Source organism: Salmo trutta, chromosome 19, assembly GCF_901001165.1.
Source record: "Salmo trutta chromosome 19, fSalTru1.1, whole genome shotgun sequence".
NCBI lineage: Eukaryota > Metazoa > Chordata > Actinopteri > Salmoniformes > Salmonidae > Salmo > Salmo trutta.
The window spans coordinates 42387229-42407608 of NC_042975.1; the positions used below are offsets into that span (position 1 = coordinate 42387229).

Consider the following 20380-nt stretch of genomic DNA (forward strand, 5'->3'; position numbering starts at 1 on the left):
TCTCTATTTCATGATATGCTTTGAGTTCCTTCATTGCCACCCTATGGCTTACATAAGAGAACCCTCCTCTGTCTGGCTTAGTGTGAAATGGGGACATCCTGTGGTAAAACAAACGCTTTGCAACATTCTGTCTTACCGTCGTTCTCCCCTTCTCCCCTCAGGATGAAATGATGATGAGATCCATGCAGCTCTTCGAAAATGTGATGTAAAAAAGGGAGCTGATGGAAGGAAGGAGAGAGACCGTTTAAAAAAAAACGAGAGAGAATTCTGTGTGTGTGCTTCAGTCCGTGCGTTCCTGTGCGTACGTCCGCGCACGCGTGTTTGTTTATCTGTGTGTGTCTGTCAGAGTGGATGAATGTGTATGTATGTCGATCTCTCTCATCCTCTCATCCAACTTGTCAGCGTCCATGTGTTTGCCAAATAATGTCTCTGCCTGGCTCCATGCTGTTGTATGGATCAGATGAAGCCAGAACCGCCCAAATGACCAGCTGAGAGCAACAAGCTCTCACAGTCTCACTGCAGAATTAGACATTCATCCATGTTCTCAAAACGTCAAATTTCAAAGTGTTTTTGTTGCTCATGCTGCTCTGTATCGTTCCATTTCTCCAAACATCAAATTTAGAAGTTAAGGGTTAAGTTTAGGCACTCATTCTGAATGGTTAAGTTAAGGCTTAAGGTTTGGGATAGGGTTCAAATGAAAAAATGTCAAACCAATATCCACGACTGTGATCAAACACACAGCCTTCTGATCCAGAGTCACAGGATTACCCAAGCCTACTTGATGGTAATAGCGCCCCCTGTTGCCCCTAGCGGACAGTTTTGAAGGCATTTCCTAACGTCCTCACATCAAATTTCGACGTCAATCTTGAACGACCTGGCTGCTGAGAGACCCCTGGACTTGATTGTCATATTGCTGAGCCCGGGAGCATGCAGATGAATTATCTGGATAATGCTTTCTGCCTTTTTATGTGACATGAAGGTTTGTAAATCAGATGATCATACAACACAGACTGAAGTGTGAAACAGCTGAGAAAAACGCAAACCTATACGCTGCTCCCCGCTTAATATGTGGAAACCCTACCTCCGGAAACTACACTGGGCTACTTTGGGTTCTTTTGACTTTGTTCTTTTTGCCAAAATAGATGCATGCTTGACCCAGAGGGATCCCTCCCTCCCTACCATAGAAATAGAATCGTGATTCTACTCTGTGCCCGACCATCCATGTGCTTGACCAGGACATGGACCTTTAATAACCTCTTGACCTCTGTATTTAACTCATGCGTCCAGTGAATGATTTATGGACCAATATGATCTACTTATCTACTTATTTATTAACGTGTTTATGCTGTAAAATATGAGGTTGTCCGAATGTATTATTTGTTGGTTTTAAGTGTCATATGTCGTGTCTGTTTTACTACTGTCGTGGTGACCTCCGTACCTCTGTGTTGGCTTTGCTGTCGCTCTCCCGTCTATTCCTGTAGTTGTCTGTCTGTCTCTGACGGATGCCTGTTATAATGTGTGCTTACAAATACATCCAATAGACTTAGTTTATGACTATGATGATAGATAATCTTGTATGTTGGATGGATCTAACTAATGATGTGAAATGACCATCTGCGTAATGCAATGTGACTGGAGTGACTAATCTGTTGAAGTGTGCATTAACAGTATATATGTGTCTAAACTCATTGAGGAAAACAGAAATGTGAACTAAGTATTATTATGGAGTGAGGGAATGTGTCAGTAAAACAAAGGTATGGAGAGACACTGAGACACAGTAGTTAGCTAAAAAAAATATATATATATATATCACAGAACAAAGCCACCACTCTTCTAATGTCAAAAAATTATTATTTTTCTTCAAGGAATTACTCATTTGTGTTGACTTTGTCAGTTCCTCCTCAGTGTGCAAGATGGTAAATATATTGAATTAGTTTAGCTCCAGGTTTCAAAGGGGCAAAACAATATGAATTCAAAATGTAAGGAACAGGTGCACCTCATACAAAATCTCAGACTGGGAAAGATTTAGATGGGAGAGAGTTTCAGCTTTCATGTCATGTTGTACAGTGCAAATGCTATCAATAAAATGTTTTTGAGAATATGTTGTGTTCTCTCTCTCTCTGTGTGTGTGTGTGTGTGGGGGGGGGGGAGAAAGGGGGATCTGTGAATCAAATAAAATATTAAGATAATCAATGATCGAATATATTAATAAATACGCCTCTTTCCGTCAAAAGCTATGATGAAAGGACTAGACCAATAAAAATCTTCCCGCATTCTAGAAAGAAGATGTGGTTGGAACTACCTTCCTGAGTTCCAGGAGTGCCTTAAGGAGGTTGAATTGGAAGAATCAGGGCTGTCCAGCACTTCTCTTATGTGGAGGCAGTGCAAATAATTAAAGGAGTGAGTGGAAATTAGGAAGAAATGGCAATGGATGCCCCGCAGCCTGCAGAAAATCTTATTCATCAGAAATACTGATAGTGAAGAAAGTAGATTTATTAGAATAGTTTCTGTATTCTGTAAGTGTGTCTACCACGATCCGTGCGTATATTCAACATAACTCACAATATAATAAAATATTACACAAATGAAACCATAATATGTAATATTCACGATTAATCCCAAATGAATCCATGATCTGTAAATATGTTCAACATAGCTCATAAATAAAGCTACTATTTGAACAAATGTATAACGATTTGTGAGCAAATTATTAGAAATCCCTAACATTTACAACTGTGGAATGTGCATTTGCGCATTCAAAAAGTGCTTGTGGATCTGTATTTTACTCTTACATCATTTTTTGACATCTTTTCCGTCTGTTGATGTATTACTATCTACAAATCTGTGTTCAAATGAGAGTCAGCTATCTCCATTCATTGGGATAATCTTTGTGTCATTCTCATTAAGTCATTTCTTGGGAGAACACTTTCTAGCTAGCTAACCAACAACAACAGGAATGCCACACTCAGCCTTCAAGTGCCTTTTTAAAATATATGTTTTTATTTAACCTTTATTTAACTAGGCAAGTCAGTTAAGAGAAAGCCTTTAGCAGCACTGCAGTCAAGTAAACAAACTCACAAATTGCTTCCTTATGTCTAAAATAGCTGGACAACCCATCATTGTTACATTGACTACTATGTCAGACAACAAAGACTATAACTATTGTTACAGACAAAACAAAATACTATAGCTAGTGTGCCATTATTGATTGCACACCCCCTGCTAACCTACAACCAAGCTTACCTTGTTATAGGCTGAGCTGGGGCTAAGTGCTAGCAACCTCTGGACCTGAAGATCGTCCCTCCGTGAAGACTCATACATTGTTGGATACGTTTCTCTTTTTTTTGCATTTATATAATTGTTTCTTCCTAAGTCAGAGAACAATTAGGGGCTGGTGTGTAGGAGCCATTTTGGCCTGTTTATGAGTTGTGTATTTGTTGTCTTTCAAGGGTTATTTTGGCCTGTTTTGTACACTAGAGGAAAGGGTTATCACAATTCACAACATATGTTGGGGTCACTGGTCTCATGTGTGTATATAGGTAGCACAGGTGACCAGGAAGAGTTATCACAGGCGAGGAGAGCACATACAGTTGTTACTGTATCACATACAGTTGTTACTGTATCACATAGAACACTTCTCTCTGCACCTTTTGTATAGGAATATGTGTTTTGGAGCTATTTATATACGCAATAAATGGGAACTTCACCCCGAAAGAGTAACGTTAGGAAAGCTGATTTTTGTGGACGCATTATGGACAGCTCTCCTATACCAGTGGCAGTTCATAGGGAATCGCCACTACAACACCTAATATCATGACTCAAAGTGGATAAGAAAGGTAAAAGAGCTTCTCTTGCAAAGCAAAGGCCTTTGAGCAGATTGCTGTATTGTACTCTAGGGTTTTTTTCTGGACCACACTATTGTTTTACAGCTTCAGCGACCTGTGTCTGCCTTAAATTATGCAGAATCTTAAAGGGCGGCTGAACTTCCGGATTTGCCCTTGTTTTAGATTTGGTTCATTAAGAAACACTGAGTGAATTCAAAAGTGAATTCATTTCAGGGTGTAGTTTGACGTGGGTGTTCGCAGTTGGAAAGAGTTAGACAAATTATTGGCCAATTAGCTTCAGCTGTGCATCACGTGACACAAAGTATAGCCCAATGAATGGAATGGATAATTGACTGAGAACACGTTCTCATTTACAGCAACAAGCTGGGGAATAGTTACAGGGGAGAGGAGGGAGGATGAATGAGCCAATTGTAAACTGGGGATGATTAGGTGACCATGATGGTATGAGGGCCAGATTGGGAATTTAGCCAGGACACTGGGGTTGACACCCCTACTCTTACAATTAGTGCAATGGGATCTTTAGTGACCACAGAGAGTCAGGACACCTGTTTAACATCCAATCCAAAAGTCTGCACCCTACACAGGGCAATGTCCCCAATCATAGCCCTGGGGCATTGGGATATTTTTTAAGACCAGAGGAAAGGGTGCCCTCCAACAACACTCCCAGGAGCATTTGGTCTCCCATCCAGGGACCAACCAGGACCAAACCTGCTTAGCTTCGGAAGCAAGCCATTTGCTCACATTGTTCGGCATTAGTTCAAATTGTAGTTTTATTTATGTTGAATATATTTACAGATCATGGATTTATGTGACTTATGGTGAATATTTTTATTTATTTAACTAGGCAAGTCAGTTAAGAACAAATTCTTATAAAAAATGACTGCCAAACTCTAACCTGGACGACGCTGAGCCAATTTGTTCGCCGCCCATGGGCCTCCAAATCACGGCCAGTTGTGATACAGCCTGGAATCGAACCAGGGTCTGTAGTGACACCTCTAGCACTGATACATCCATATTTCCCCGTGTTCTTTTTTCTGCGTTGAAGTTCCCCAGTTTTTCACCCCACGTAGTAGGTGGCAGCATGCGCCTCTGTGTGTTTGCGGAATGCCATAATACAATAGAAGAAGAAAGAAGGCGTGGCGATTGAGCCCGGGTCGTGTGTCTGCGTAGTGAGAGGGCCTGTCAGTTTTTCATTATCTTCGAAGTGCCCTGTCTCAGCAAAGAAAATGAACGGTCTGGACGAGGAACAAATGGGCCCACAGACCTTTCTCTATGGTGAGATATTCTATTTGAACTAACAATAGTTTTTCGGGATAACTTTATTTTAATGAACATATCAGTAACATATCAGCTACTGTATCGAGAGAAAAAAAATGCTGTTCATCGGACACAAGCAACACGAGGTACAGCAAGCTAATATAGCACAATTAGCAAACTTTACCACTAACGTTAGTTGTAGCTCCAATGGGGGATATATCGGAGTTTCATCAACGTATGGTCTAAATACCATTGCATTACACTATTTGGTAATGGAACTTGCTTACCCAGTTGTCAACTCTAGTTTATCCACGAGCTCTCAACTTAGCTAACGTTAGCCAGCTAGCCGATAGTTAGCACATGTGAGCTAATTTTAGTTGGCTAGCCATCCTAGCTAGCTAGTCAAGCATCTTGAGACCAAATTTGTTGAGTTATGTTTTGAGGGTCTTGGTGTCCTGGTTGATTTGTATGTGTTGTGTTAACGTTAACTGGGCCAGACTTATTTGTGACGGACATTAGCTTCTCACTGGCTAGGTACCCCTCCATGCGTATCAAATTTCTCAACACGTGCTTTATTTAAAGATGGCGCACAAGGCCTTCAAGATAATGTCCATGCAGCGCAAAACGAATTTGTCAACATTGGCCAAATTCCTATTGTTGGCTAAAGTTATGTTTATAATTATTCCACTTTATGGAGGTAGTATTTGAAGTGCAATGATCATGGCACGCATTGTCAGTGATTTGGTGGTAACCGTTCCAGATTGAAATTGATTGGACAAACATTTTTTTTAAATAAAACGTGACATGTGTCTTTATAAATTGTGTAGTTAAGCGACCCCAAAAATTGTTGCTTAATGGCCTGTCTACCTACCTAGGTGGCTAGCTAGTTTCATTTACATGGTGAGGGTGCACGTGCGCATTCAACCACGTGGGTTGGTGGCCCACGTTTGCCTCACCTCAGTCTACCTTTTAAGGATATGTCCAGGGTAGACGACCTTATTCCCCCAGGACCGGTTTGGGTGCAGGCTTTTTCTCCAGCCAAAGAAGAAATCAAACGGATTTTAAAAAATATTAGTGTTCTATTGAGTCTTTTTGTATCAGCTATTTAACTGTCTCAAACAAGGCCTGAAACTACACCATGGCATCCCACATGTTGCACACCCCAACGTTGGATCCCTTTGCTGATAGCACTGCATAATTTTCTCTTACATGATTTACCCTTTTTTAATTTACTATTTTTCTCAACAGGTTGCGAGTTGAAATCTGGGAAGGATGTTGTCTTCAACCCAGAAGAGGATGACTTTGAGCACCAGCTAGACTTAAGGATGGTGAGTGTTACAGCTGTCTTTCTGCAGAATAAAATATAAATCTGTTTTTCCTCATAGGAATGAGAAACAATTTCTAAACTTGGTGTCTCTTGTCGATTGCTCTTAGCTGTGTGTGGACCTCAGCACCAAGGATGAGCTGCACATCGTGGAGGTGGAAGGACAGGACACGGAGGGTCAGAAGGTTAAGGCTGTGCTGGCTTCGCTCAAACCCTCCACCCTGCCAAGTGTGAGTAGTCAGACCTAGAGTATCATCAATACTGCTGTACTGCTGTGCCATCCCTGAGTGAGGGATTGTGGTTGTATGGCCTGTGTAGTGTTCATGTTAATTGTGTCTTGCAGGTGTGTCTTGGTGGGTTCGCAATCACACCCCCAGCAGTTTTCCGTCTCAAGGCTGGTTCCGGGCCCATCCACATCAGTGGCCAGCATCTTGTCAGTGAGTATGACTTTGTTATAGGACAGTGTTGTTCCCATGGTTTCTTTGGTGCTGCCATGGCATCTGTTGTCGAAGATGATATTTGTTGAGCTGATTTACTGATGCATTTTCAACACTGCTTACCAAAAGACTGAGACTGAAGATGACTATTCCCTTGTATGGCGAATGTAGCCTATCTACTCAAAGTTAACCGAAACTATTCCACCAGTGATGGGAGGAGACCAGTCTTTTGACGAGGATGAAGATGATGAAGAGGAAGAAGAGGTACAAACGTCCAAAAAAAGGCCTGCATCAGCACCGGCTCTTAAATCTCAGGTTAGTCCAGACTACTGGCCTTAAAGCCAACACACCAGCTGAAATCACTTGTCAGTGTACATATCTGCTGCGTTACTGTTGCGTTGGCCTCTAGTCAAAGATGATATTTGTTGAGCTGATGATCCACTGAAGCATTTTCAACACTGCTTACCAAAAGACTGAGACTGAAGTCGGCCACTCCCATTTCTTAGAATGTTCCCAGTCTTAGCTCTTGCTACACACATCCTCACCTCCATGCCCCTAACCATGTCCTTCCCTTTCTCCCCTTCACAGAAAAAGATGAAGATGGACGTTGGCGACGAGGATGATGACGATGAGGAGTAAGTCTGTTTGACTAAAGCACCTGCTCCTCGCTGAGGTTTTATAAAGAGTGGAGTTGTAACATGTGACTCCTCTTTAGGGATGATGATGACGAGGATGAAGAGAGTGAGGCTGAAGAATCTCCTGTTAAGGTGAGTGTATTTTATTTAAGCCTATACTCATTCTGCCCTTGAGAAAGCATAAAAAATGTCACAAGAAACCTTGCTGTTTTTATCAGGCTAAGAAGACTCCGTCCAAACCTCAGACTCCTGCCCACAATGGAAAGGGCTCTAAAGCCAACACACCAGCCGGAAAACAGGTTAGTCCTTTTACACATGTTTAGCCCTACTATAACATGGCATCTAGTCGAAGATGATATTTGTTGAGCTGATGATCTACTGATGCGTTTTCAACACTGCTTACCAAAAGACTGAGACTAAAGATGGCCACTTCTGTTTCTGAGAGCATTATTGTAGTGCTGCATGTTAGTCATGTTACATGTCTTATTTAACAATTTGTCTGGTTTTCACAGGCAAAGACCCCTGACAGCAAGGGTGGACAGACTCCTAAAAATGGACAGACCCCCAAAGCAACTGCCAAAACTCCCCAGACCCCCAAACCAGGTCTCAACATCTCTGAGCTCAAGGCCAAGATGATGGTGACTGTGGAGAAGGTTGGTGTCTTGGATTATAAAACACTTCATGTGTATGATATAATCTGGAAATACACAGGCCTTCTAACAGTGATTAGCTGATCTTATCTGATGTATGCTAAAGAACTGTTAACCGAACGACTAGGGACACTTCTGAATATCTAGACTAATGTAATGTCTTGCTATTTCAGGGAGGGAAGTTGCCTAAACTCCAGCCCAAGTTTGAGAGCTTTGTGAAGAACAGCTTCAAAGTCACAGAAACCAAGGTATGTTAATGCTGCTCCGGGACATGTTTGTCAAGAACACAGTTTAAATTGAATGTTTGGGAAATTAATGACCGTAGTGCTGTCAGGGAATCGAAACACCACTAAAGAGCAATGAAGACTATTTTGGTTTTGATCAGCAATGAGGAAAATCACCAATACCTCTAAGAAGTTCTGAGCTCTCATCAATGACATGTTTTCTGACAGTTACAGTTATGATTATGCTTCAGTAAATATTTTCCCCCTATCTTTTTCAGACCATAGAGGAACTGTGGAAGTGGAGACAAACTGTTGAAGACAGCAAATAACTTTTTTCTGAAACTTTTTTTTTTGTTTGATTACTTCAGCCATCTCGTCAATCCCCCCTGCCTGCCTACTCTACCCTCTCTTGGCCCTTCCCATGTTTGAATCAATGCCTTGTGCTGTTACTCTAAACTGCTGCAGCATTTCATGTCCAGTGCCCAGCTAGTGTGGAGCTAATAAGACTGAGCCCCATCACCCCTGGCCCTTCCAGCATCACCCTCTCCCAGAGGATTGGAGGGGTGGTACTATTCCAACTTCCATGTGGATGGACCTGGGGAAACCCATTTTGAACTTTGCATTTTGTAAATGTGTAAATTAAATCCTTTTTACTGTGTTGTACGTGGCATTCTGAAGTCCGGTCAGTTTGTCAGAACTGTCCCTCTGGCATTTTGGAAGATATCTGTTCATGTTTGTTTAATTTTGAGTTATTTAAATGATGGGTAAAGTGAAATGACAAGTGGTCTCTTCCATAAGCTGTTGAGTTTGTCGACGCTTGTCCTTCCCGTCCAGATGGTAGGCTCTTTAAGGTCTGAGACGTTCACTTTTGGCCAAGCATTGTATTGAACGGTTTTAAGAAATTCTCAATAGTTTATATTTTTTGCAGTAAGGGTAGAGTGAAGCAGCTAGTTCCCTGGTGACATGAATGTCATTTGAAAGTAAAAATATTCTATTAAACCTGCATGTCATTTCTGTTTTAATTGTTATACATGAAGTATATGAGCAGTTCTCCATCCACAGAAATATTCTGATCCACAATTAAAGTGCTGGGGAAGATTGGCTTTGTGTTATTGATGGTTGACTAGATGATAGAAATTCTGTGTGAAGCCTTTGATGAAATCCTCTACATGAGCCTCTGCAGGACATTTAATCTCATAATATAGGCCCAGAAGTATGAACTACAATATTACATGCTTTTCTGAAGGAATTTTGAGGATTAACTATTGGCCTACTCTGATAAATAGGCCCGAACATGAAATAAACCTAGATGTCTGGCAGACATCTGCTTTGCGTTTGGCACACCTTAGACTGAGACAGCACCTGTCCATTGTTGACAATTCGATAACGCTACGATGCAGAGAACTGCACTGTTAAGGGCTTGTAGTAAGCATTTCGCGGTAAGGTCTACACTTGTGTTCGGCGCATGTGACGATTGAAGTTTGCTTTGATTCACAGAAATGCAATCTGTATATTTTCACGTCTTGGCCTGCGCTCTGTTGATATACCTGGCTCCTGCCAGGTGACATGAAAAGGTGTGTCCATACCTTGCCCTCTCGCTGACTACTGGTGTCCACTAGGCTCTCTTGTTCTTGCTGTATACATGTTTTCTCATCTTGATGTTCACTTAAGAAAAGTTACTATAAAATTGAGTGGGTTGACTTTCATCTTAAATCAGCCATTACCCCCCTACTGACAGGTAACGGAAGCTTGTGTGCAGCAGGGAGGGGAAATTGAAGACGAGCATGACCCTATTGGAGCATTTCTAACCTATTGATCTATCGGTAACGGGGTCGATGTGTTATGCTTAACACAGATGTATGCTATCCAACTGTTAAATGCTTTATCAGCATTTACACAAAATGTCAGACATTTCATGGAATGACACCTTAAAAATATGGTTTTAGCCCTGTTCAAAGTATCTGACAGGGAGATCCATTCTCCACTGCCTCACTGACAAATACAAGACACCAGCCAGTAACCCAATTACCACTATGCATCTTCTGTATTGCTTTGGTCCCAAATAAGGTTGACAGACTCAGTCAATAGGTTTGGAATGTCACACAATCTCATTCCCTTATGAGTCACTATAGACTCTGGCCAGCAGAGGGGGCTGGTGTATAAGTAAGCCCTTTGATGACAGCCTTGGTTGTGTTGCATCCCTGAGGGGTGATCTCATCTCATCCTCCCCCCCAGATCTGGAGCAGGTCCAGGAGGTCAGAAGACTTCCTGTATCAATTATCCTGAGCAGAGAGGCTTTATTAATGGCTGCTCTCCCTAATGGCCTCTCAGACTATCAGGAAGAGGGTTCGTCCTCTTGCACCATCACGTCTGCTCAGCTCTAGTGTGTATGAGTATGAATAGGCCTATCTAAATAGCTATTGGGGATTCTGCAGCTTTATATGGGAATGCTGAGATATCTTTTGTGATGTCCCATTTTTCACCACATTCATAATGGACACAGCACTGAGACCTATCAATCTCCCCCCAGGTCAGCTGAATGTGAGTCAACAGCACTCAGTAGGGAGGGGGAGGAGGGCTTTAATGGGGAGAGCCTTTTTATGGTCTCTGTGGATCTCCCCCTGTAAGTGCCTTAGATCTGTCGTAGACTAAATCCTCCCTGGTCAATGTGTTTGTGTGCGAGAGAACGTTAGTGGTATCGATCTTTCTGCTGTTTTTGTTTGCATTGTATTTGAGCGTAATGAGCATGTCCTGCAGACATTCCACTTTACATGTAAACAACAACGTAGCTACGGAGACCAACAGAAGGGCATTGAAAAATAAAGAGTGATTCAAAGCTAAAACAAGAGAAGGCTTTTTTTTATTATTAGGTTTTGTTTAGTTATTTACATATTTATCAAATACAAAGTATGATACATGGGGAGAGATGCTGTTATCATCCATCTGTTACACTGCCTCAAATATTCTCAGATGACTCATACAACAAAGTCTTTTACACCACATTTGAAGTAAGTCAACCAGACTCCACCTCTCAGGTCTGATACACCACCCTCATGCACCCCACTTCCCAGTGAATGGGTCCAGCCTGGCATGAATAAAACAACACTATAAATAATTAGCTTCCTCTTTTACTGGATTGCTTCTTGTCCCTCTGGCAAATGTTATTATTCTAAAATAGCCCTTGAGCTGTGTGTTAACCCTTCGATGAGTTAGATATATATAGAAATAAAAAGTTGATGTCTTGCTAGTGTTCCGGGTGGATGCTGTTTAAAGAGGTAGCAGGTATCTGGGTTGTCCAGACATCACTAAACACTTGCCCAATAGAACAGTAAGCAGTTGATTCTACAATATCTCACTTGTGGCTATCTGGTTTTATAGTTTGCCTTCTTATTCAAATGTAATTATTCAGCCTAATTGAGCTTCAGAGTGTTAATAGATTGGAATCAAAGCATGTAATACATTCAGTGGCTTTTTAGGATCAGTGTTGCCTAAGTCCGTCTCCACCCAGTACAAAAATCCTGCTAACTAGCAGTCTAAAGAGGAAACAATTACACGGAATTCAAGATGGAAAATGAGAGGATGATGAGATTGATTCCATGCAACAACAACGTTTTATATATTCTCTGAACATTAGTGTATTATCTCTCTCTGTTTCCCATCCATTTTCTCATCCTTTGCAGACCGGTCGGCTCTGAGATGCAGGGGCACAGAGCTGATAGTGTAACTGTAGTGGTGAAGGAACAGATGGGACGTGGGAGAAACAGATGAGCCAATCTGTGCTGTGTCAGTCAGTCAATATGTCCGTTTGGAATTATAGGGCTGGCTCAGTGACGTGTGTCACGTACATCGCCACAGCTCATAGGCTACCACCCAGGATGTGTCTGACACAAAGGACCCAGCAAACATTCTGCATGTCCAGATCATATCAGGGTACTTAGGAACTGGAGTTTTTTGTTTAATCTTCAGGCTCCCTCGGACACAATTTGGCTATGTTCTGGAAAGACAATAATAAATCATTCAATTCAATTTGCTCACCGATCACCTTTGTGCAGTTTCTTAGATATCAGTCGGTGAGCATTTTGGCCAGTCCGAGTGTGTAATGTCCAGAGGGACCAACCCTGTCCCGGTCACACTAGAGCGGGGACACGGCCCATCTTTGCTGCTTCCTCAGAGGCCCACGGCTGCAGGTTCTGCAGGGCGAACAGGGAGGAGTTGTGGATGCAGAGTGGATCGGACGGAACCGAGTCACTCAAGGACTTCTGGAAGGCATCATGCTGCAGCTGGATCATCAGCCGATTGGCCTGCTGACGCTCCGCCTCCCTCTCCTCAGCTGTCTGTCGCCTGGCAACGAAGACAGGGCGGGTAGGGAGAGGACAGGGACAGAACAGACATAGACAGGACACTTATTAAGATTCACTGTTAGAGGAATTGGTTACACAGACAGAAAAAGTGACGTGCCCAGAGACATCAAGGCCAACATTAGAACAGGGATACTGACGACGACCACTTGTCAGCAGCTATCACATGGTTGATTCAGTAGAGCAGGAGAGACATCACACTGGCATGAGCCATAATGACTCATGGGAGAGACCAGAGAGGACACTGACCTATGTTGCCAAACAGAATATGATTGCACATTATTGCACTCAAGATGGAGCAACTCTTGCAGATAATCTTGAAGATAATATAGATAACAGAACCTTCTGTGTATGTTTTATATTTTGCAGAAACCACTATAAGAAATATTATTATTATTATTCGTTCTAAAAATAGTAACGTATTGATTATTTGCAAACGTATCAAATTGGTAATTTATTATTCGTTGTTTGACCTTTGACGTTTTCCAGCGGCAACCTGTGCAGTAGCTAGACTAGACGACAAAATCATCACGTAAGCTAATTTTTCGGGAAATATAAAACAGTTCTGTGTATTTCAGTGACATTAATCAAGCACCAAATTGTTTCATAACAGGCTACAATGTTGCATGTATTTACGTTTGATAAATTTGCACTGAGCCTGACATCTGTTTTCGACAGTGTGTAGGCCAAAGCTACTGTGAGCGCAACAGTGTGTCCGCAGCTGATGACCAGGCAAAATAAATTCTTAGCCTAAACGGTAGGTTAGGATAGGCTACGTTTCATAATGATATTACCCACTGGCGTATGCCCCCCCCCTTTCAAAATACAAAATTCTCTCAGCCTCAGTGGAAAATGTGTAGAATAGCATGAGATTAGCTATAAAACTGCACATTTTTCTCTCTGCTCCAAATGATACTGGAATGTAATGGAATTCCAAAGATCTGGAAATCATCATTTGTCCTACCACTTATAAAAGGTGGAGATCCAACTCTTTTAAATAATTATAGGCCAATCTCAAAGCTGTCACCTCTGGCGAAAATACCTGAAACCCTTGTTAGTGAGCAGCTAAAATAGTTTTTATACTCTATTTTATCAATGTACCAATCGGGCTTCAGGAAGAAGCATAACACAATTACAGCAGCCATGAAGGTTTTAAATGAGATCACTGAAGCTCTTGACAAAAAACAGCACTGTGTTTCACTTTTTATTGATCTCTCTAAGGCTTTTGATACAGTTGATCATGCTAAACTGAGGCAGAGATTGTCGAGCGTAGGTCTTTTGGAGCATGCAGTTGCATGGTTTGCTAACTATCTGTCTGAAAGAACTCAGTGCACTCAATTTGATGGGCTCATGTCTGTTAAATTGTCTGTCTGTGATGGTGTGCCCAGGGCTCTGTACTTGGTCCCCTTTTATTCATTATTTGTATAAATAATTTAGACAAAAATGTTGCATAATGCGCAACTTCATTTTTATGCTGATGATACTGTTATTTATTGTTGTGCCTCATCTCTCACAAAAGCTTTACAGAACTTGCAAACTGCTTTTTATACTGTTCAACATACCTTGTGTCAATTGAAGCTTATCCTCAATACTGACTAAACTAAAGTAACTGTGTTTTATAAAGAAAGAAATAGACCTCTGAACCTTTCACCTATTACTACCTGTCAGGGCAATGAGATTGAGACTGTAACCTCATATAAATATCTTGGAATTTTGATTGATGATGGCTACTCTTTTAAATTGCACATTCAACAATCTTCTAAAAAATTGAAGCTGAAGTTGGGATTTTATTTTAGGAATAAGGCCTGTTTTTCTTTTGAAGCCAGAAAGAGGTTAGTATCAGCTACATTTATGCCTTTACTAGACTATGGTGATATTTTATATATGAATGCTTCCACTCAGTGTTTGAGATCAATTGACACCGTTTACCATGAAGCGTTGAGATTTATTTTAAACTACAAAACCTTTACACACCACTGCACTTTATATACAACGATTGGCTGGCCTTCTCTAGTCAATCTTTGGCTCAGTCACTGGAATACTTTATTTATAAAGCCATTTTGGGTTTACTACCATTTTATTTGGGCATTTTTATTGTTCAGAAATGTGGTGGGTACTCTCTTCGTTCGCAGGACTTTATCCTGCTAACTGTTCCAAATGTCCGAACTGAATTTGGTAAAAGGGCTTTTATGTACTCAGCGCAATCGGCTTGGAAAGCCTTACAAAATACTTTTAAACTGGAAGAACATGTCTCGATTGGTGTTTTTAAATCATTGATGAAGGATGTTGAGGCTGATTCCCTGACCTGTCAATGTTTTTAATTTGCTGTTTTATGATTTTGTTATACTCTTGTGAATTCTATGTTTTTTTTTACTATATTACCTGTAGTTTTTCTACAGGTACTACTAGATTACCTGATTACTTGTAGTTGTTGTCTGTCTGTAATTGTGTAAAGACTTGGTGCTGCCTATCTTGGCCAGAACGCTCTTGAAAAAGACATTTCAAATCTCAATGAGCCCTACCTGGTTAAATAAAGATTAAATAAATAAAAATAGCAAAATATGTGGATTTGCAGGAAATTATTTAAAAACGGCAGCATTTTCTCTCAGCGTCATGGCAAAATGTGTAAAATAACATGAGATTAGCTATAAAACAAATGTTTCTGTTTGCCCTTAGCAAAGTGTGTAGAATTTTGGAAAGTTAGCTGTCCCTCCCTTCTCTCAGACCTTGCGGAAACTGCCGGTACACAGCTGATATTACCATGTTGTAGGCTAGTTGTACACTTTTTGGCTATATAGCCTATGGTTTTCTTTGTCAAAAAAATGCAGATATGTGTGTCAACATAGCTCACATAGATTTAGCCTAGTCCTACATAAGATAAGCTAATTAATTTTTGTTATGAGTGAAATGATAAGCCTACTTCAGCAGGCACATCTTAATACTGAACCAATCCAACACATATGACATTAGAGCCATGCCTTGCAATACTCATAAAGCTAGCTCTTTCAAACTAACTCTCTTAACACTGTTTATTGTATTCAGGTTTATTGCTCCAAGAATGCTCCTTCGTGATATAACATCACAATTTATTTTGTGTCCCTACATTACATTTGATTGTGTGGGTGTGCAAGTGATCCACTTAATACTTTATAGGATAAGCTATTACATCTGAATGTTTTATCTCCAAAACTGTCAAGCCATATTTTCCATATGTCACAAAATCTTTGATCCAAACACTTTGTCCAATATTAATGATACTCTATAGAGCTGAGTGAACGGGTGTTAGGAAAACCATAATCCATGGACTGTCCCTAGTCTTGTGTCCTGACTGCGGAGCGGAGTGGGCAAACTATGGCCCGTTGGCCAGATCTGGCCCACAAGCTCATTCAATCCGGCCCGCTCGAGGTTTGAGTAAAAAAATTGCAGTGTTGGGTTAGAAAAACACTCCCGGCCACTCTTCAACGTCTAAAACGAGATAGAAAGTATGGAGAAATTACAATGGACTTTTATATATTCTAATGACTGACCTTTTTCTGGCACCTAAATTGATTTTGACAAACAGTGCGGTCCTCTGTTGAATTTCGAAATCTCAATATGGCCCTTGAGCCCAAAGGTTTGCCTAGCCCTGCTGTAGAGGGTCATGGTTGTGTTTGTGAGGCTGAGCTGTACAGTAGCATAAAGCGGAGTTAATATGCCTGTTAGGTTTTGCGCACCTGAGTTATTGAGTTCCCATTACCATTGATGCACAATTAGCTCGGGACCTAACACACCTCTATAACATGTATTAGAAGTCAAAGTTACTGCGGATATTGTATTCAAGCTATCATTTTTAAAATGGAAAATTAACATCAGAAAGTGGTAACTGATTATATGTTTCTCTGCTGACCACTCTAGAGTAAATGTAGACTAGATCCTCATCTTTCTCCAGACACCACTCAGAAAACAACTAATCTTTCCCCTCCTCCCCCTCTCCAGCCCAGTGTCTCACCTCCACTTGGTCCTGCGGTTCTGGAACCAGGTCTTGACCTGTGCGTCGGTCATCTTGAGGGTCTTGGCGAGAGCGGCCCGTTCAGCGCTGGCCAGGTACTTCTGCCTATGAAAGCGTTTCTCTAGCTCACAGATCTGCACCCGGGAGAAAGATGTCCGCGGCTTCTTCCTCTTCGGAGGGGTGCGGTTCTGGTAGGGGTGACCAATCCGCCGGGTCACTGTGAATGGTGTCAGTGCAGCTGTGTGTGTGTGTGTGTGTGTGTGTGTGTGTGTGTGTGTGTGTGTGTGTGTGTGTGTGTGTGTGTGTGTGTGTGTGTGTGTGTGTGTGTGTGTGAGTGAGTGGAGGGGGGGACGGACATTGGACAAAGAAAGAAAGCAGGTCATGCACAGGTTCACAAGATCTTATGTTGAGTTCAATTTGTTGGAGGACATTGTAGTCCGCATGGAAATCTCTAAATTGATACTATAATCAAAAGAAATGTACATGCTCATTGGTTTGACCTATATACCACCCTTCCCTCTCTCTCACAGAGGTGGAATGTTGGAGTACAGATGAATATGTTTTATAGGTGTTTTATGGGTCTTTAGAGGCCAATTTGTTTCTCTGAGTAATTCTAATCTAATTCTAATCAACGGAAAATCCAAGTTGAGCATATGTTTAAATTATTCTTATTTATTTTGAAACATGGCAAAATGATCAATTCAGTGTGAGTCCATGGTTAGTCGATTAAAGTACTGCTCAAAAGATTGTTGTATCATATTTCCTCTTACACAGTGGGTTATTGCCTAGTAGTGGCAGATATTGCTGTAGCAGGGCTGTATATTCAGAAAATGAAGACATGTTGACAGTCAATAATGCTGATGATGTCGATGAAAAGAGGTGGAGTGTTTTTCCTCATTCAATTCTGATGTGGAGAGTTTCTTCCTTTTGTCACAAAACACTGACAGGCCATCATCTAGAACCCTTCTGCAATATTAATGAAACTTTACATAGTGCCCCCCAGAAGAAAAACAGAGGTTCTGATACATGTTATAGGGCATCCACCAATTATTTTATTACAACGTGACAATGGCAAACAGTAGGCCTACCATAAGTATTGGCCAATTATCTAATTTCTCATTTCTATCAATGTAGGAATAGCTTAGTAACTTTCAAGTATTTTATACTGTCAGTTCATTTAGAATTTACAAGTAAAAATGTAGTTTGAATAAATAGAAACAGAAAGGCTTTACCCCTTCTAGTACCCCAAATTATGGTTTTAAAATACTGCAATAACTGTATATGTTCTGTGGAAATAATAATAATAATAATAATGATTAATTATAGGCCAAATGTTAGTAATAATAACAATAATAATCATCATCATCATAATACACTTAGCATTATAATATGTCCCGTTTAGCAAGACACACACACACACACAGGATTCAAAATCCAAGCAAAAACGGTCCCTTCAGTAGTAACAGAATTAAGTCGAGTAGTTAAAGACAAGTGATGTAGCTAATAGCCTACGAAGAAGTCTGAAACACTTGTGCGATGTATCTGAGCACTTTCGATAACAGCACACCCCTCCTATTGATCTAAATCGAAATATTAATTCCACATTTGGATAAAATGTGTTTATTTTCATAAACGGTTCTAAATGGATGAAAAGTGAAATAATTATAGTTTAATGGGAGTATACAGTTTTGGTCTTCCGGTGAAATAGGCCTGTGTTTATTTATTACAATAACACGGGTTGCGTTTTTATATTTGTCATATTTTCTTGTTCAATTGTGTGGTAAAAGCTGCATGAAAAGTGTGCTTATTGTTATATTGACATAGTTTTAATGGTGCAACTTGCAAAGTAACGTTGTACCCAACGCATCGCTTTGAGAGAACGAACCTAATTCGGGCAGTATTTCTACCGCATGTTTTAAAGCTTTTTTTATGTTAGTCTTTCTCCTTTGAGCTAGGTTAAACCTTACTTTGAAATATGAAATAATATAGTATAATTAATCATTCAGTGTTTCCTTATTTTGATCTGTTTGCATTTTCTTTGCATGCTATGTTCTTGTTGATGTTATTTCTATCCGTGTTTTCCCTTAATATAAAGCTTTCGGAATTAGGCTACAATTCAAGTTAATCTGGTGAACTGATTCGACTAGTTTTGTATAATTTATTTGTGGACCTGGTCAAATCCATTTAAACTCCATGAGTGAAACGAAAATTCCTCTTTGAAAAATAATAGACTAAAACTTATGAAAACCCTGATTTTACCGGGGTGAAATGGAAATGACCACAGCCCGGTGATTATCAGGTCTGCTGCAGTACATCCCAACTATGTGATTTTAGGGTCGGTTACCCAGTCCCAGATTAAGCCACCCCTGGACTAAAATAGCCTACACATTGAATGGAGATAGTTTACCTGCAAATCTTTCCTTTGCGAATCTTTGGCTGCTCTCCATCCAGGGGAAGCTGATGCTGCCTATCCCGGGTACAGCGCTGGCTATAGGAGGAGGCACTGCAGCGGCCAGCGGCCTGTGCGCCGGGACTCGTATCACCCCTCCTGGGGTGAAAGTCAAGTTCACTCCGTATGCACTTGATTCCTCGTATGATGATGCGATTCCATGGAAAGAACCGGAAAGCGACGTGAAGGGCGCTGCACTGGCTCCACTTGGACTACCGAGGTGGTAACTTCCTCCACTTGTGAAGTTCCCAGTATCCGAACCACTCCGGCTGGTGTTCTGTGAACCGTCCTGGTCGGTACCACTGAGAATCTGGTCAATACCGAAACTAATAGGTTCATGCTGGGGAGGTTGTGAGGGCTGATTTACGCCGCTGGGGCTTGAGCTTGGCGCCCGCTCCATTCTCGCTCCCAGAACCTTTCCAGTACCTTTACGCAGTCCTCGGACAGAGCCGATGTTGCAAAAGGTTATGATGTAGCCTACGAGTAAAAATTGGTTATGTTGAGTTAAGCATCCAGCTCTTTCCCGTTTAAAGCTCGTTTTGGATAGTTTGCGTTCTATGGCTTTCTACGGCAGCGAGTTTTCCACCATCCTTCGCGGCTCTGACGGATCCGTCCATTTGCGATTTGCTGATGTTTGGCACACTGACTTTGCAGGGCAATCGCAGTTGGGATCAATTCTATTTTGCCCACTACACCCCCCGAACGCAATAGTGTTTCCTATGCCCCTCCTCCGATTGGTTAGAGTAGCTTTCATGCACCTTATTGGTTGAAGTTTTAACTTTAATTTGCTGAATTGAATGCGAGCTGAGGGAACATTCCAAAGTGACATCATTTCTTAAAAAGCGCTCATTGCGGCGGATTCATTATTATATTGGCTGTAGGCCTATAGTCGACCACCAATGGTGTGTTTTTATAGTCTATCATAACCACGGCTTATGAAAAACCGAATGCTTTCGGAGATTTAATGACAATGCTTTGATAGGCTTAATGAGTAGCATGCATTCCAAATTTGCGTATTTCTACATCAGTGGCAACCCAATGGGCACAGACAACATTTCAACTTCTAGTTTTGATTTACATTTGGTTGAGTTGTCAACTAACATGAATTCAAAGTGAAATCAACAAAATACGTCAGCATGTCATTGGATTCAGGTCAAAAGTTGGGTGAAAAAAAGACTAAATGTCCTTAAAGATGACTAAGCAGAAATCTCTC

General features: G+C 41.1%; 3 protein-coding genes and 1 non-coding gene across 8 annotated transcripts in view; 3 read left to right on the forward strand and 1 right to left on the reverse strand.

Annotated features, from left to right (window-relative positions):
• LOC115154620 (Kv channel-interacting protein 1) overlaps nucleotides 1-2101 on the forward strand; it is a 44033-nt gene extending 41932 nt beyond the window's left edge. For all 5 annotated transcript variants that reach the window (XM_029701055.1, XM_029701056.1, XM_029701059.1 and 2 more), the window contains one exon: nucleotides 162-2101. In XM_029701055.1, coding sequence (XP_029556915.1) covers nucleotides 162-209 — 48 coding nt within the window. In that variant the 3' untranslated portion in view covers nucleotides 210-2101. The remainder of the gene's footprint in view (nucleotides 1-161) is intronic.
• A 2864-nt stretch (nucleotides 2102-4965) lies between these two features.
• Nucleotides 4966-9473, forward strand: npm1a (nucleophosmin 1a). The gene is made up of 11 exons (XM_029701061.1): nucleotides 4966-5120; nucleotides 6351-6430; nucleotides 6537-6656; nucleotides 6770-6863; nucleotides 7072-7178; nucleotides 7452-7498; nucleotides 7579-7630; nucleotides 7717-7797; nucleotides 8011-8151; nucleotides 8322-8396; nucleotides 8651-9473. The coding sequence occupies exons 1-11, from the start codon at nucleotides 5072-5074 to the stop codon at nucleotides 8699-8701; spliced, it is 897 nt and encodes a 298-aa protein (XP_029556921.1). The 5' UTR covers nucleotides 4966-5071; the 3' UTR covers nucleotides 8702-9473.
• Nucleotides 8505-8575, forward strand: LOC115155114 (small nucleolar RNA SNORD61). The gene has a single exon (XR_003868008.1). It is a non-coding gene; the product is annotated as a small nucleolar RNA SNORD61 (small nucleolar RNA).
• A 1742-nt stretch (nucleotides 9474-11215) lies between the features above and the next one.
• LOC115154622 (T-cell leukemia homeobox protein 3) lies at nucleotides 11216-19999 on the reverse strand. The gene is made up of 3 exons (XM_029701062.1): nucleotides 19126-19999; nucleotides 16719-16956; nucleotides 11216-12713 (listed from the first exon to the last, which is right to left on the reverse strand). The coding sequence occupies exons 1-3, from the start codon at nucleotides 19565-19567 to the stop codon at nucleotides 12500-12502; spliced, it is 894 nt and encodes a 297-aa protein (XP_029556922.1). The 5' UTR covers nucleotides 19568-19999; the 3' UTR covers nucleotides 11216-12499.
• Between the last annotated feature and the right edge of the window lie 381 nt (nucleotides 20000-20380).